Source organism: Centruroides vittatus, unplaced genomic scaffold (assembly GCF_030686945.1).
Source record: "Centruroides vittatus isolate TY-2023 unplaced genomic scaffold, ASM3068694v2 scaffold_3315, whole genome shotgun sequence".
Taxonomy (NCBI): Eukaryota; Metazoa; Arthropoda; class Arachnida; order Scorpiones; family Buthidae; genus Centruroides; species Centruroides vittatus.
In genome coordinates this window covers 1,670,408-1,688,072 of record NW_027122703.1, presented here as the reverse complement: position 1 = coordinate 1,688,072, position 17,665 = coordinate 1,670,408, and the positions used below count along the sequence as shown (strand labels likewise).

Below are 17,665 nucleotides of genomic sequence, written 5' to 3'. Positions count from 1 at the left end.
TTAACCTACTTTGGTATTCTTTAATTAATCTTTGCTTTATTTGTGCATGTTCTGTTAGTTTGGCCTGTTGGAATCCTAAATACTTGTAGAACTCGCCCTCTTCCATGGATTCAATAATGTCTCCATTTCCAAGTGCAAAATCTTCTTTCTTCAGGATTCCTTTTTCTATGTGAAGTGTTTTGCATTTATCTAGGCCAAATTCCATTTGTATGTCCTTGGTGTATGAATGTGTGATTTGTAGGAGTTGATGAAGTTGTTTTTGTGTGGATGCATAAAGTTTTATGTCATCCATGTACATGAGATGTGACAGTGTATACTGTGTTGTTTTTTCATGCCTGATATTGTAGCCATATTGTGTGTTGTTTAACATGTTGGATAACATATTGCTGTGTTGTTTAACATGTTGGATAATTATTATTATTATTTTGTTGGGTTAAGTGAGATATACTCGGTTAACACCGGTGGCTGTGTACTATGCCGGACCAAAGTCAAGGCATAGTAACCAAAACAGAAATTAAAGAAGTGTATCAGTGTGTGTGTCTGTATTCAGGAATTTTCTCACAATATGACATGTATTCAATATAGTGGCCTTCTGTAGAGTGATGTATGTGTTTCTATTCAATTCTAATGTGCCCAGGCTTTTGTGTAGTGTGTGTGGTATGACACCTGTAGAGGAGAGAACTACAGGTACAATAAGCACCCCATCCATCCTCCACAGATGCCTTATTTCCTGGGCGAGTTCTGTGTACTTGCTAATTTTTTCAGTGCATGCATTTTGTATATTGTGAGTGTTTGGAATGGATATGTCTATAATGTATGTGATTTTATTGTGTTTGTCAATGAGTGTAATGTCTGGTCTGTTGTGGTAAATTGTTTTATCTGTGATTATGGCTCTGTCGTAGTACATTTTGTGCGTGTTGTTTTCCAATACTGTCTGTGGAATGTATTTGTAGTATGGCTCGTGGATGTCTAATAATTTGTGTTTCTTTGCAAGCTCTTGGTGTATTATATTTGCTACTTGGTTATGTCTGTGTAAATAATCTGTCTGTGCCAAGAGCTTGCAACCAGAGGTGATGTGTTGTATAGTTTCTGGCATGATGTGACATTTTCTGCATGTGTCATTTGTGAGTGTTGCATCTTTGAGTATGTGTTTTCTGTAGTTTTTAGTATTTATGACCTGATCCTGTATGGCAATCATGAATCCTTCCGTCTCCCCAAAGAGGCATCCCCGAGCTAACCAGCTGTTTGACGCAGTTTTGTCAACAAAATCCTGGGCCAGATCGTAAGGATGCCTGCCATGGAGTGCCTTTCGAGCCCACGATTGCTTAATGGTGTCTATGCTTTTTATATGTTGTGTTGTGTCCATATGATGTGAGTGTAAGTTTAATGGTGTGTTATTCGAGTCTGCTAGAGTTACTGCTTTATGTAATTGTGATGTTTCTTGTTTTTTGTAGAAAAACTCTCGCAGTGACTGTATTTGTTTGTAGTGAAGGTTAACTATGTCAATCAGGCCACGTCCGCCATCTTTACGTGGAAGGGTTAATCTTTCTGTGGCAGATTTAGGATGATGTTGTTTATGCTTAGTAAGTGTTGTTCTTGTTTTCCTTTGGAGTTGCTCAAGATCTAGTGTGAGTCCAATGTATAACTCCAAAAGAATATGTGAGTACTGGGATGACATATGTGTTTATTGCTTTAACTGTGTGTTTTGCATTTAATTGTGTTCTGAGAATAGCATTTAACCTACTTTGGTATTTTTTAATTAATCTTTGCTTTATTTGTGTATGTTCTGTTAGTTTGGCCTGTTGGAATCCTAAATACTTGTAGAACTCGCCCTCTTCCATGGATTCAATAACGTCTCCATTTCCAAGTGCAAAATCTTCTTTCTTCAGGATTCCTTTTTCTATGTGAACTGTTTTGCATTTATCTAGGCCAAATTCCATTTGTATGTCCTTGGTGTATGAATGTGTGATTTGTAGGAGTTGATGAAGTTGTTTTTGTGTGGATGCATAAAGTTTTATGTCATCCATGTACATGAGATGTGACAGTGTAAACTGTGTTGTTTTTTTGTGTCTGATATTGTAACCATATTGCGTGTTGTTTAACATGTTGGATAATGGGTTCAGGGCTAAGCAGAACCAGAGAGGACTCAAGGAATCTCCTTGAAAAATTCCTCGCCTAATAAAAATTTGGTTTGTTTGTATGGAAGTGTTACTGAACCCTGAGATGTAGTGTTGTTCTCCAGTGCTGCATAGTGTTTTGAAAGAATGCAATGAGTGATGGATGTATTTTGTACATGTGTAGGATATGTAGCAGCCAACTGTGTGGAACACTGTCGAATGCTTTTCTGTAGTCTATATATGCCATGTGTATGTTTCTGTGTTGTCTGTGTGCTTGCCGTAGAATGACTGAATCTATGAGTAACTGTTCTTTGCATCCCCTGTGGTTTCTACGACAACCTTTTTGTTGTTCTGTTAGAATGTCGTGTTCTTCAACATGTTTGTATATTTTGTTTGCAATACAGGATGTCAATAATTTGTAGAGTGTTGGAAGACATGTAATTGGTCTGTATTGTGTGGGGTCTGTGGTATTGTTGTTTTTAGGTTTCATGTAGGTGATGCCCTGAGTAAGAAAATTTGGCATGTCTTGTGGATTGATGATGATGTGTGTTAGGTGTTTAGCTAGTTCCTGGTGCAGTGATGTAAACTTTTTGTACCAGAAATTGTGAATGTTGTCTACACCAGGTGTCTTCCAGTTGTGTGTTCTGTTAACAGTGTATTGGAAATCCTGTATGTTTATTTCAACACAGGGCATAGTTGGTATGTTGAGTAAGTTTTTGTTCTCCTCCTCGATCCAGCCTGCTTCAGCATTGTGCGTGACAGCACTGGACCAAAGAGAAGACCAATATGTTGTGAGTTCTTCTTCTGTTGGTGTGCCACTGTGCTGTGTATCAGTGTTTGCTTTGTTATTAATTTGTCTGTAAAAGAGTTTTTTATTGTTTGTAAATAATTTATTTTGTTGTTTTCGTAGTGTACATGTTTTGTATCGTTTGAGTCTACGTGCTTTGGCAGCAAGTTTTTGTTTTAGTGTATCAATGTATTCTGTAATGTGTGTGTTGTGATGTTCATGTTTTGTGTGTGTTTTTATTTTCTTGAAAATGTTTTTGAGCTGTTTCCTTAATTTGGGTGTTATGTTGTTTTTAGTGTATTGTGTTAGCCTGCCTAATTGCTGTCTAATGTCATTTATTTGTGTTTCTATTCTTCTCTGCCAGGCAGGCTTGTGATAGAATTGTGTTTTCTGTGTATTTGTCTGTGATTGTACTTTCAGTCCATGGTGTGTCACTACTGTGACTGCCCCAGCATAAACTAATGTATGAATGTCTGCGAGTGTAGAAATTGAATGAATGTAGTGTGGTAGTAAGTGAGTGTTTACATAATTTAGTGTTTTTCCTACTTCCTTTGACGTGTTGATTTTTGGTATTCGTGGTCGTTGTGTGGGATCTGTACCTGTATATTTAGTGAGTGTTTCCTGAAATATAAGTGAGAGCGTATTAACTAAATCCATGTCTATGTTATCAGTGATGGATGAGGAAGTGTCTGTAGTATCATTAGTGGTAATTGTTGTATGTGTGTTATTATCAATGCTTGTTGCTGGATTATCCTGACAGGTTACATGATCTTCATTAATGTTAGATGTTTCTGTCTGTTGATGTATTTGATCAGCAACCTGTTGTTTGATAAGTTCAAGTGTTGTTTGTGGAATAAGGTTGTTGTGTATAATTGTTCTTTTTTGATCAACAACCCTTTGTTCGGTGACAGTGAGATGAGGATACTGTTGCGTGAATCTATGGTGTAGTTGTTGTCTGTATGCTGTCATGTTTGTTTCGAGTTTTGTGATGGTGTAATAAGTACAGATGATAAACTCGTTCATTTCTACTGTCCATTTCATCCGTTGGCGTGGTTTTCCAGCCTTTGTGGTCTGTGGATGCATTGCCACAGAAACACCAAGGCTGGGTTGGTTCCTCACATCTGTTGAGGGCATTGCAGTAGCCATGCTTGGGCCGGTGCTGCTTTCGCCACCGGTAACCAAGGGAGACTGTGACCTATTTTTCGAACGTGAGCCTCTGCCTAACCCACGAACGCGGACCTTGTTAACCCGGGCGACGTCCGAGCCGGTATCACACTTTGATCTAGTTATTACCATGATGAATATCTCCACAGAATGTGGGTGTGGTCACTCTTAGCTTCATTTCTCCCCATAGACCTTACTGGCATGGGTGTCCCTACCAGGAGCTTATGCTCCAGCCTGCATTGCCCTATGGATCAGTAAAATTACTGGGCTCTCCACCACGACCAGGTGGTGACCACGGGAGAGTTATTATTATTATTATTATTATTATTATTATTATTATTATCATCAACTCGTCTTGATTATATATATAGATTCAAGCTTTGGTCTTTCTCTTTTAATAATGTTTTCTTTTTCATCATATTGTAGTGCTTCGTCACTATTTTGTATATGTATATTTTTTTTCTTTATTTTTTCGCGTATCGGGATCGGCCCTGCTTGGGAGCCATACATTGTCGCGTACCTCCGTTTGTGGCAACCTCATGTGTCTGACCAAAAGCCCCGGATGGCGAAGTGTTATAAAAAGGTGTGTCTAACATGCAGGAGCACCTTTTACTTCCTGGGACTTGGCCAAGGTAAGAGGAAAACACGCCAGCGGACGGATATAGGAGTGAGAAGCTCGGACATAGGAGGTAAGTGGAGAAGGACGGATAGTGGCTGGACTGAGGTCGTGTGAAAATCCGTGTGCATCCACAAGGCGAGCCTACTGATAGCGTAATCAAGGTGGCTGTGAGAATTACGATAAGGAGGACAACCTATAAGTGTGCGTAGTACGCCAATCTGTTGTGAGGTCTTTGTTCTGTATGAATGATATTCAACGTATTTAGTTCGTCCAGCATGTATGCATCATTGTTACATATTGTATATATACTGTTAGAATAAGCGGGTTTTTGTTTATTTTGTAATTAATATACTAGTGATTTTGAATGTTATACGTTTTTTTTTGTTTATATTTATAAAATTTAGTATTTCCTTCTTAGTATTCACGTGTTATTTCTTGTACGGCCCTTACTTTCCCTCACCAATTGTGAGACCGATCTTTACCAGTACCATACTCACTACAATATGGTTTTGAGCCAAAACTTTTTTAAAATTAATTTTTGAATCACTAGCCACGATATAAGGGCTAAAATTAAAATTATCAAAAAAACTTACTTGATAAAACAAAATGTGTGATGAATATACATACCTAGTACAAAAAATTCTTCAATTGTATGAATATACTTTTAAAGAAACTTATAATTAAATATAATTCTGTGAAGAAACGTACATAAAAATAACAAAATATTCTTTACTTTTTAAATCTTAAAACAATCCACTTAGTGAAATAGCACCCTACGAGTGGCTAATGAATGGAATCAGAGACGTCCTGGTAGGTGTGCGGCGCGTGCACGCACACAGGTTGCCAAATCCCGAGGTGCCAATACCGGTCAATGTCCAATGCCTCTTTTGTCGCATCACTAGTATATCTCAAAGGACGCCACAGGGCTGTTGTAAATTTTAAACGTTTCTCACCATAGATGTAAATATGTTAAACTTAATAGTCATTTGTTTTCTAACTACTGTAATTCGTTTTAGTACCAGGTGTACACGGAAATCAGTTCCCCACTGTACTGAGCTAGTGATTGGTTCGGTTAAGCTTTTGTTTAAGTAAAATTCTGGCTCTTTCAGCAGGGTTTTATTTATGTCCCCATTCCCTAATCTCTTAATTATTTAACTACTTCTTAGTAGAAGTAAGTCGAAACCAGTTACTTTGTATCTGTAGTCTTGGGAAAACATTGGAAAGACAAATTTTTATGACAATGGATATATAAATCGTAAATTTAAGGAAAATAAATTCTAGAGCTTTTTTTGTACCTTGTACATCTCATTCATTAAATTTGGTTGTAAATGATGCTGCCAAAGTAACAGTTAATTTTTTAACACTGTACTAGAATTGTACACGTTTTTTCTGCATTCCCTTACAGATGCGACATACTAAATCGTAATATCACCGGTTTAACATTGAAATCCGTAAGTAATATAAGATGGGAGAGCAGAATAAATGCAGAATAAATATATCAAATATTTTAATGGAGTTTTTTTAAACTCCTGTCAACTATACAGAACTATCACAAAAACGTGCCAGTAACCTCCTATCGGTTGGGTTAAGTTATAAATGTAGTCTAGAGTGGGCAACCTTTTTTATAACATAAACCAGAATAAATTTTTCGTTTTTTCCGTGGGCCGTAGTAGTTAATTGACGCCTTCTTGTGACTTGTAACTTTTTTAGTCTGCAAATATGAAATAAATAAATAAAAAGTTAATTACTACATTTATTTTTCTTATCGTTTTCGAAAATTACAAAAAATTGGAAAAATAACTATTAATTAGTTATTTTTCCAATTTAATAATCTATTAAAGATCTCGTGGGCCGGATAGAAACTTTTCGCGAGCCGTAGCTGGCCCGTGGACCAGAGGTTGCCCGCCGTTGATCTAGTCTGCTCATGATTCACATAATCAAGCGAGGGTGGCCGAATATCTAGCAGGCGGCTAACAGCCCAGAACCGCTCTGGGATATAAAATTGGATGTTTTATGCCTGTGTTGCTTCTACCAGCTAAACCGTGACATTGGTGCTCTGTAAAGTGCATGCGCCAATGCCTATAATCTGGCTGCTTGGAAGTTGACAGGCAGGCTGCTAACATCTCAGAACCGGTCCTGGATATAAAATTGGACGCTTTACGCGTGTGTCGCTTCTACCAGCTAAACCGGGTGGGGTTGGTGCTCTGTAAACCGCATGTGCCAATGCCTATATAATTTGGCTGATTGGAAACTGACCCGGTTTCGATATTCCTTTTGCCACCGAATTATTTGAATATACAATAGTAATCTTATCATTTTTTTCACATGTAATATAGAAATTTGTAAAAGATACATAATGCAGTTATAATAAAATATTACTTTTAATTAATTCAAAGTACGTTAAAATATGAAAATTTATATTTTATAAAATACAAGGGAAGGTTATTGGAAGGTGGAAGCAGCACTTCCATTGCTTCCAATGACAGCATGGCACTGGTACCAGATCAAGCCTATGATTAAGACAGTCTCTTTGTACCATTTGGCAGAGCAGAGACAATTACTTAGAGATTGTGATATGAGACAGGTGTGCCAGGTATGAGGTTTGTCCCAGGTACCAAAACTGTTCATATGGTTCTGCTTTGAAATCAAATGTGAACAGAACATGCCTCCCCTCTTTGTTTGGTTATAAAAACACACAAATGCTCACACAGCATTTGACTAATAACGGTGAAAAGAATGGCATCCACCTATTAGTTAAAAAATAAATTGGCAAGGAAATTACAGAGATAACCTAATGCATACTAGTTTACAGTAAAAAATAGTTGTGAATTCATAGAAAAGGTAAAAGATGTTAACCTCAAATGGAGTACATTCTGTCTACATTTGACTTCAAAGGTTTATACCCTTGAATGTGGTAAGAACTTGCATTTATTGTCAAGGAATTACCTAGTGACACATAAAGACTTGAAAAATTTTATTTTAGAATACTTTCAAAGGTTGCTCATTTGATTATACATAAAGGATATATAGATTTAAAAGACAAAACACAAAGGTAGAGACATGGCCTTCCAATTGGATCCCTAATTGCTGGTTTTGTAGCAGAATTAGCAGTTAGGAAGGTGAATGAAAAGATTTGTCTAAAAAATACAGTGGAGGGGGAATATACAGAAATCTGATGAAGGAAAAGGCAGAAGTTCAGAAAAATAAGTAAAAGAACATAAGAAAGATTTAAGATAAAGAAAACATAATGTTAAGTAAAGTGGCATATGATAAAGAAGTGGACATAGATTTTTGGGCAGCAAAAATCATAAGATTGGTAAGAGACCTGAAGGACTTAGTGTATTTTCATTTTTTCAGTCATCCCTAAGAGGGTTGTTGGATGGCAATTATGTAAAAATAAATTTGAAGACAAAGTCTGTCCAAAAGGAACCACCATTTCTTTACTTTGTGTTCCAGAATACACCTTTTTTGATGACCAACCCTTCTTTGTAGGCTACTTGGCCATCAAAATTAAAAAGTCCTTTAAAAAACACAAAAAATATCCAATTAAAAATCGGAACTGGTGGCATTACAGACATCATCTTTCTTCCCATCCTTACCACTTGGGGATGTTTTAGCTTTATATCTACTGGAGAATAGGCACGGGTAAATGTAGATTTTTAGCTGTCTCCTGGTGAAAAATCTTTTCAAAAAATTTTCAATTATAGAATTTCATTGGAAGGCTTCAAATTTATTTTTACATAATCGCCAGCCAACAAAATTCTACAAATGAAAATTTTTTGAAAAGATTTGTCACCAAGCGACAGCTAAAAATCTACATTTGCCAGCACCTATTCTCCAGTAGATATAAAGCTAAAACATCCCCAAGTGGTAAGGATGGAAAGAAAGATGATGTCTGTAATGCCACCAGTTCCGATTTTTAAATTTTGTATTTTTAATTGGATATTTTTTATTTTTTAAAAGACTTTTTAATTTTGATGGCCAAGTAGCCTACAAAGAAAGGTCGGTCATCAGAAAAGTTTGTATTCTGGAACACACAGTAAATAAATGGTAATTCCTTTTGGACAGGCTTTGTCTTCAAATTTATTTATACTAAGAGACTTTAAAACATGAAGTAATTAATGTGAGAAATCAGGGGTGACCATACTTGGAGCACTTGCCCCTTTTTCATCTGGGTTGCCCTTTTTCTAATCCCAAGAGGTTCCAAATTTCATTGTCAGCAACAATAGATAATTCATGACTTCTAGCCTATGAAGTCATGAATTATCTATTGACAAGTCTGTCCAAAAGAAACTAATGAATGATATTTGTCCATTTCCCAAGCAACTATTTTTATGTAGTTTTTCATTTGTTGTATGTTGACCAAAACTAAATCCCTTGTTTTCAAGACCAAGTTAACTTCAAGTGCAATCAGCACCATCTTATGGGAGCACTGATCCAACATTGAATCACAGAGTTTGAAGCTTCTTGCATAAATTAAACAACACCTTTCACACTCTTTCAAACATCAAATTCTCTATTAAAACAAACAATTTTGGCACCTCTTAGGGGTCTGTGTCAGGTTTTGCACTTATACAGATGACATTATCTGGACCTCCATAAGATCTTTGCTTCCAGAATTATTAATTTAGATATAACTATACTGGTTACTCACAGCACCAATTGGGGATGATTCAATGACCATGGCCAATAACTCCTACATGGCCAGCTAGCTATCACTTTACCTCAGCATGGTGTATATATACAAATATAAACATCCATAAATCTGATTATTACTTGAATTACTAAATATTTAAAGATTTGAAATGACTCCAACATTCTTATCTTTCAGTTATCAAAAACTTTTCTCATTAACCTAGCCTAATTCCAGCACAATGACACCCGAGGCTTGCTAGCAAACTGTGCCAAGGTTGTAGTGGACTTGGTTCAAATAGATTGTTTCTCTTGTCTCTTCTGCTTGGAACCAAGCAGAAAAGACTCTCTCCCCCATTTAAAAGCCTGTATAAGAAGTATCTTAACCAAGATTCTGCCATTCTCTTCACAGAATGGACAATACAAATAAACACTGTCCATCAATTTTCTTCTTTTTTTTTAAGTTTTGTTATGTGGTACAATTGATTGCACCATCACAACGTACTGTTTATTTTAAAAATTTGTTCTAATTATGATTACTGTTCAAATTTATTAGGTTAAGCCTGATGACTATTTAAGACAGTTGAAGACATTAGTTTGTCTATTAAAGCATGTTTTGCTGGATTTTTGGTATTGATGTGTTAATCATTTATTAAAATTTATTTACACATATTTCATTTTAAACTATATCAACACACATTAAACTACTAGCAACAAACAGCTTTAATAATCTTAGCATATACTAATGTTTTCAGTCATTTTTTAAATTATCTCAATCAGGCAAACCAAACCACAAATAGAACATTATATAAGGAATGTATAAGAAAAAAATTGCAATTAAATAAAATATCTGGGAATAAAATCGTCTTCTGAGTAATTCTTGAACTCAGGTAAATGTTGGATTTGAAGGACATAAAGAGGATTTTGGAGACACAAAATGAAATGTTAAGCAGTTATAAAAGTAAAACATAATGAATATTTTAAAAACTCAAAAGAAAGAATAAAAATTCTATAAGATTATATAGAATAATACAGAATTTTAAATTTTAAGAACACAGAAATTCATGAAGCTTTGCATAAAAACATCATAAATTTTTCAATTACATTTGTAGAAAATACAATAAACATATTTTTAAAATAAACACAAATAGTTCTATATATTTAATTAAAATTCTAAAACTTTTACTTACAATCTTGCCATGATGATTCAAAAAAAGAATATCTCCATTTACAGAGCCTATACATAATCCACATTTCAAATTCAGCGGAGAAGAAAAAACTGGTTTTTGACAATTGTATGTCCATAATATATTTCCATTTTCCTACAAAACATAAAGAAAATGCTAATTTATTTTCATTTTTATAAATAAAATAATACGATTTAATAAATATGAGTAAATAATGATCTTGTTATTAAGAAGCCATTATAGCATTCATTTTAACGTTTTCAGAGCAATTTCATATTTCACCTTCACAAGAATTTCTGAAAAATCAAATTAAAATTATTTTGAAAATGTTAGAGTGAGTGTTGTAACAACTTCTTAAAAATAAGGCCATTACTTATATTTACTAAATTAAATATAAGGAGCCAGTTATTTTTTTGCATGTTACCTTTAACAGCTGCTTGTGTGTAATTGAAGTAAGAAATGTCAGCAACTTAAATTATTGTACTATGAGCAAATAATGATTAAAATAGCAAAAAATTTAAAGCACTGATTAAAACAGACAATAACTGATAAGTAATGATAATTAGACATTATTAGTCCCAAGTTGAGCCTGACAGTTCAAAAACACAGCTTAAAAATATCTATTTATCTGAAGACAAATAGATAAAATACAACAAAATACTAACTAAAATATATTACAATAAGCAGTTTTATAATTGTATTTTAACTTTCATGCTTTGGACATGCTACCGTATTTTACGGACTATAGGACGCACTTTTTTCTTCAAAAAATTGCCTCCAAAATTCAGGTGTATCTTATAGTCCATAGCATCTTATAGGCATTTTTTTAAAAAATTGTTTAAAAATTAAGGTGCGTCTTATAGTCCATAGTATCTTATAGTCCGTAAAATACGGTAATTAATACTGGTAATGTTAGATAACTAATGATAATATCTGTTACTATAAGAAGCAGATTATATTACATTAAAAATTTAATGGCTAATGTATAGAAAAATAATGTAATCCATAATAATTTTCAACTAATATAATAGAAAAAAACAGTAATAATAGGTAAATAAAGTAAATAAACAAAATTCTCAAAACTGCTTAATCATTACTATTAGTCAAAGTCAAAATAAAAGTAAAAACAAACTATTAAAACTACAATCAAAATTCCGGTGCATTTAATACATTCAGTCATAAAACAAATGCTTTGATAATTTTTGTTTTATGTATGTTTAGCTGTTACTAAATTATATTATTACAGATTAGGATTTCTGTGACAATATATTAGCTAAAAAAATAATTTCTCACATTTTGAGATTAAAAAAAACAACAAGGTTGTTTAAGCTTTATTTTAATAGGGCAGATTTTTAGACATAGTAGTTAGATAAATCATATAAATAATTTATATAATTCCTAAATATCTAAAATTATAACAAATGAAATTTCAAAACTTTAAATCAAATTTTCAAATACAGTGGGTGATCGGTTAACGAAAATAATCTGTTCCAAGACTTTGTTCATTATCCGAATTGTTCGTTAACCGATTACCGATTTACCATAAGTTTTTATGGGAATTTGATTAATTTGTTCTGCAAACTCCCGAAAAAAAAAAAAATTACAGTAGAGCATCGATTTTCCGACCCCCGATTAACCGACTTATCGGTTAACCGACCGCGTTCTAGTTGGCAAATTCAAATGTCCGCTAGTGATGTGGCGCTATAACATTTGGTTATGTCTTGGCTACTTTAATATTATTTTTGTTAAATTTTTGCATGTTTTAGCTGGCAGCACTGGCTCGGCCATGAAAGGGAGGCTAGTATTTAAACCAGGCCTAATACACTATACCAATAATGTATTTTTTCATACTTTTCGGTTATCCGACTTTTCAGTTATCCGACCAACCCCAGTCCCCAATTAAGTCGGATAATCGATGCTCTACTGTATATATACTTTCTTACTATGTTTATTTATATGTAATAAAAATACATATATACACACATATATACACAGTCTTGCATTTTTATTAGTCTTGCATTTTTATTAGTCATGATTTTTCTGTTTGTAGGGGTTAAAGAATTGGTCTAATGTCAATTGCTTTTCTCTTTTCTTCAGGATTTTTCGAAAGTAATTAATAGCATTGTTGTCGTAGAGATCCCAAAGCCTATTAACCTCAACTTGTTTGGATGCCATTCTAAGACCATTGTTCTGATATCCTCCCACTTCTTTAAAAGATCTTTAATAGCAGATGTTGGCATTGATCCTTTTTCATCTTCCTCCTTTTCAGAAGAAAACACATCTCACTGAGTTTCTTAGTGTTCTTCATTTAAGAGTTCTTGAAGTTCTTCTGTCATCAGATCAGTTTCAGATTTCATTATGAGCTCTTCAATGTCATCTTTATTCATCTCTAATTCCAGATCTCTAGCAGTTGTCACAATTTCATCCATAATTTCAGGGACATCATCTCTCTCTCCCTGAATGATGGAGGGACACAGCTTTTACCAAGCAGAATTCAACTGTCATTGAATGACTTCTAACCATGACTTTTAAACCACTATTTTTAAAGATTTTTTTGGATTACTGTACCAAAAGTGATAAACTATTATTCATCTGTTCCAATTTCAGTGAAATGTTTTTAAAATGTACATTAAAAAAATGGTTAATGTTACCTTAGGTGCCAAGATGGCGACTCGCTTCTGATTCCAGCAAGGAAACAGTGGGATGCTCGCTCTAACCTAACCTAACCTAACCTATTCTAATAAATTACCATAATTATTAGCAACCAAATTATTAGAATAGGTTAGGTTAGAACGTGCGTCCCACTGTTTTCTTGCTGGAATCAGAGACAAGCCGCCATCTTGGCATCTAAGGTAACATTAACTGAAAAAATTAAAAACAGAAAAACAAGATGAAGAGATCAAATCAGTAATAGATATGTTAATGTTAAATCAATACCATACTCATTATTAAGTAATAGTTAAATGAAAATACAAGAAATAAATCAGAAGTTGAGAGGAATAATAATAAATATATTAAGTTACCTTATATTCCTGAAATATTTGAAATGATAAAGACAATTGTTAAAAATGAAGGCATTACATTAATTCCAGAACAAACAAATAAACTTAACAAATTACTAAGGTTGAATAAAGAAGAGCTACTCATTGGTACATTTGATAAAATGGATATCGTATACTCTTTCCAATGTAATTGTTTGAAAAAATAGATACGATGGAGGAAAAAAAAGTTACAAAAAAAGTTAACCGAACACACAAGAGGAATAAAGTATAATTATCTAATTTAGCAGTAGTGGCTCATTGTGATACATATGGATGTGAAATAAATCAAAATACAGTGAAAATAGAAAAAACAGAGGAGAATACCTAGAAAAGACAATTGTTTGAACATTTGGAAATAATTTCATCTGAAGATAAAAAAATAAATGAAAGTATGGGCAGAATGATAGATAAATCCTGGTACAGTTTGTAAACATACAGGCACATAAGAACTTTAAAGAGAAGTTAATGCTGTAGGGTTTAGTGGTGTTGGCAATCAATCAATTTTATTTGCTGCACAAAAAAAGTACAACACCAGTACTGCAAAAAGCACAACCGGTAGTGGTGTTGGCATGATAATTTCCCTGTTGGGTGGTCAGTGGCGTAGTGAACATAACTGGCACCCGGGGCATAACTGGCACCTGACACTTTATTGGCACCCCTCTCCCCCTCCAGAAACACATATAGTTTGTCTTGGAGACCATTTGGGCACCCCTCTGAGAGTGGTGCCCAGTGCATAATATACCCCCATAATACGCTACTGTTGGTAATTTGTATAAAGAATAAGTGCTGTTTAAATAAGTGATATTGCATTTTAAGAAACAGGAAAACATCAAGAAATTTTATTGGCAAAATGATTTATAATTAGTACAGAAATAATATCAGTAATTTAGAATTAAATAGATCAGTATAGAAAGAATTTTAAAAATAGTGGTTTAAAAGTCTGTTCTGTAAATGTTGAAAGGAATATATGGGTATGTTAAAATATAAACTTATATATATATATATTTTAAAAACTTTGTATAAATTAATGTATAATTTTTTAAATTGTAATTAGAAAATGTAATGTTTGCTGAGGAGGGGCTTTAGCCTGAAATGCTAAAATGTAGTAGCATACAGGATTATGTTACATTAAAGATATTTTAATTTGAAATTGTGTGATTCTCTTCCCTCAGTATAACAAGTCCCTGTTCATAAGAAAGTCAAAAGTGGACAAAGGCAGAATAATTAAGGACTAGAAGCACATATCAAAATTTATTTCAATTTTATATTTGCAACCTCACATCAATGAACAGTTCAAATATTCTATATTACAAGCTTTCTACTCAAATTTTCTAATATTAACGGTTAAGATTATTCTCCACATACATTATCCTGAAAATAGATTTTTTTATCCTGAAACATTTAGTAATTATACTTATCCATTATTAATTTTCAATAAATCAATGTATCCTTTAAGATTTTATGTCACATAACATTCAAATAATAAGTTGTTTTGGAAAAATTGTAGTTTTAATTACTGTAATTCCTGCCTATAATCTACAGTGAAGTATAATTTATGGGAATAATTTTGTTTGTTGATAAAAAATGTTTAGTGTCATATAATTTGTGCAAGTTCACGTAGTCATTAATTTTCCTTAGTATATCAGCAGTAAAATAATGCAATTTGTAAAGATGTTTAATAATTAAAAAGAAGTATCCTCAAATTTAAGAAACATATTAATAATTAATTTTAAAGCAACACAGTAAAAGTTTAAAATCAAAAATTACAAAAAAGCAGCCAGTCTCCAATTTACAACAACTGAAACTGGTATATCAAGAAAATGAATTAACTGAAATAACTCATTGCATAAATATTTATTATATCTATAAAAAAAATAATAATGCAATTAGTTGTGTCTTTTGACAAACTCAAAGTGAATGTAATTTTATGATATTTAAAATATTTTTCTGCTGGATTTTAAAAACACATGTCATTAATCTTATTATTATTTTCAGAAAGTGTAAATGGATCTGAATTTAGCACTTCCAAATTAAGAAGACCACATCAAAATTAAGATGACTTGAATCTTCTTTATACTAGCATTTTTTTCTCTTGGGTAGGTCTACTATTTGGATCTTTAACCACCATTTGTTTTAATTCTGGGGATTGACTTTGAGAATGTAAGTAACGTTTGAAACAGAATTGGAAGCTGCTTGGAAAACATACTTGAACCAGTATACCATATTTACTCGCATATAAGAAGAGATTTTTATTCATTTTTTACTGCTCAAAAATCTAGGTCATCCGATATGCATAAGCAAAGGATTCCTTGCGTTTTGCAATAATTTTTGTAAACCATGTACAGTCAAACCTGTTTTTATGCGCTCTTTTTATGTGCGATTTTTTTAATGCGAATTTTTAATTTGTGCGGTATAGTTGGCGACTAGTCTCGTGCGATTCGTCATGTCTTACGTTGACTTATTATAGCTAAATAAACTTATTATAGCATAAATGCACTTATTATAGTAATATTATTGCATGAGTATGCGAAAAATGAAATAATTTACTTTTTAAGTCAACAAAACACCACCTGGACAAAAATATGTAAAACAGACGATAGACCAGACGATGCAGTCAAGTGCTGACATCTGTTGTCAATAAATTCTATTTCGTACGGTTTTGAGTTATTTTCTATGTGAGACTTTTTTTATGCGGTCCCTGTTGACCGCATAAAAAAAAATATTTTTTAATTGTGCCGCGAAAACTATTATTTACAGCCATTCGTGAAGTTTCGTGAGATTTTTTTTATGCGTTTTTTTTAATGCGGTCCCTATCCCCCGCATAAAAACAGGTTTGACTGTATTTGCATTTTTTACCAGATGCTTACCCTCTGGTGTTTAAAAAACAAAAGTATTTTATCTGGGTCATTTGAATCATTCTTATGCATTATCAGGAGTAAAGATGAATAAGAAAAGCAAAGCTTTTGAATTGAATTCCAAATTGAAATTCCAAAATCACATGGGAGCCCAATATAAGTTTTAATCCATTCCCATGTGAAAAAAAGATTATTCAGAAATCAGGATTCGGAGAAACTCATAAGTGTAATCGATGGCGAGTGGATTCAACTGTTAAGAATTGGCAAAAAAAAAGGTTCCCGATTGTCCAGTTTTACATGAACAAATTATGTTGTCAACTTTACAAGATTTTTCCTTAAAGTTTAAAATGCCAGTAATTTTTTTGGGACAATGTGTGCATTTATGTGCATTTGATATTTTATTTGTGATTAAACAAAATAAAATTAGAATTATATTAATAAATCAAATTTTCTTTATCTTGATCTTTAAAGTCACACCTCATCCTATATGTGAGATCGTCTTATATGCAATTAAGTTGCCTTTCATGCATTTTTAGGTCAATGGATGCAATGCTAAACTTTCAAATTGTATCATTAGTGTCATGGTCAAGAAGAGAGATGCTAACATCCAGTAGACCATGTGCATTTCCATGGCATATAGTTGTTGTGCTATTGTTTTTGTGATATGCCAGCATTCTGCTTTGTAAAGAGTAATGGGTCTTATCATTGTCCAGTTTATTTTTGATTTCAGGTAGGTATGCATCTTCTTGTCACAAGCGATGCCAATAACTTCCATTGTAGCCAGGGTGCATTAATACTTACTCACACTTCATTATTAATATCATTATAGGGTTTTAAAATGGATCCGAAGTATCAGAAGGTGTTTGTCTTTAAAAGTTTATGTCCATTGACAATGATTGATCTTGCAGTAGGTTAGTCTCAAGATATGCAATAAAATTCACATATTATTATATAAATTTTCAAGTTGATCAAATAACTTTTTATTATTAAAGAATGTCTGCTAATTTTTATTGTGCTCTCTTCATACAACAAAACAGTTTAACTTTACATTCCATTTACCAAATAAAAATATGACTATTCACATAATGGAACTTTTACAAAATATAACACTCGAAATTTTAAAAATAATTATAAATAGGTAAAGTAACATACTAATTGTTTTGATCATAACATATTCAATACAATAAAATTTTAAAGTTAATTTAAAAAATAATAATTGATATAGGCAAAAAAATTACAATTACATACAAATAAATAATAAAG

At 33.0% G+C, this 17,665-nt stretch overlaps 1 protein-coding gene across 2 annotated transcripts in view; it reads right to left on the bottom strand.

Moving 5' to 3' along the window:
- The window catches only part of Aasdh (Aminoadipate-semialdehyde dehydrogenase), a 141,410-nt gene that overhangs the window by 36,122 nt on the left and 87,623 nt on the right, over positions 1-17,665 (bottom strand). For both annotated transcript variants that reach the window (XM_067286409.1, XM_067286410.1), the window contains one exon: positions 10,510-10,641. In XM_067286409.1, the coding sequence (XP_067142510.1) occupies positions 10,510-10,641 (132 nt within the window). The remainder of the gene's footprint in view (positions 1-10,509; positions 10,642-17,665) is intronic.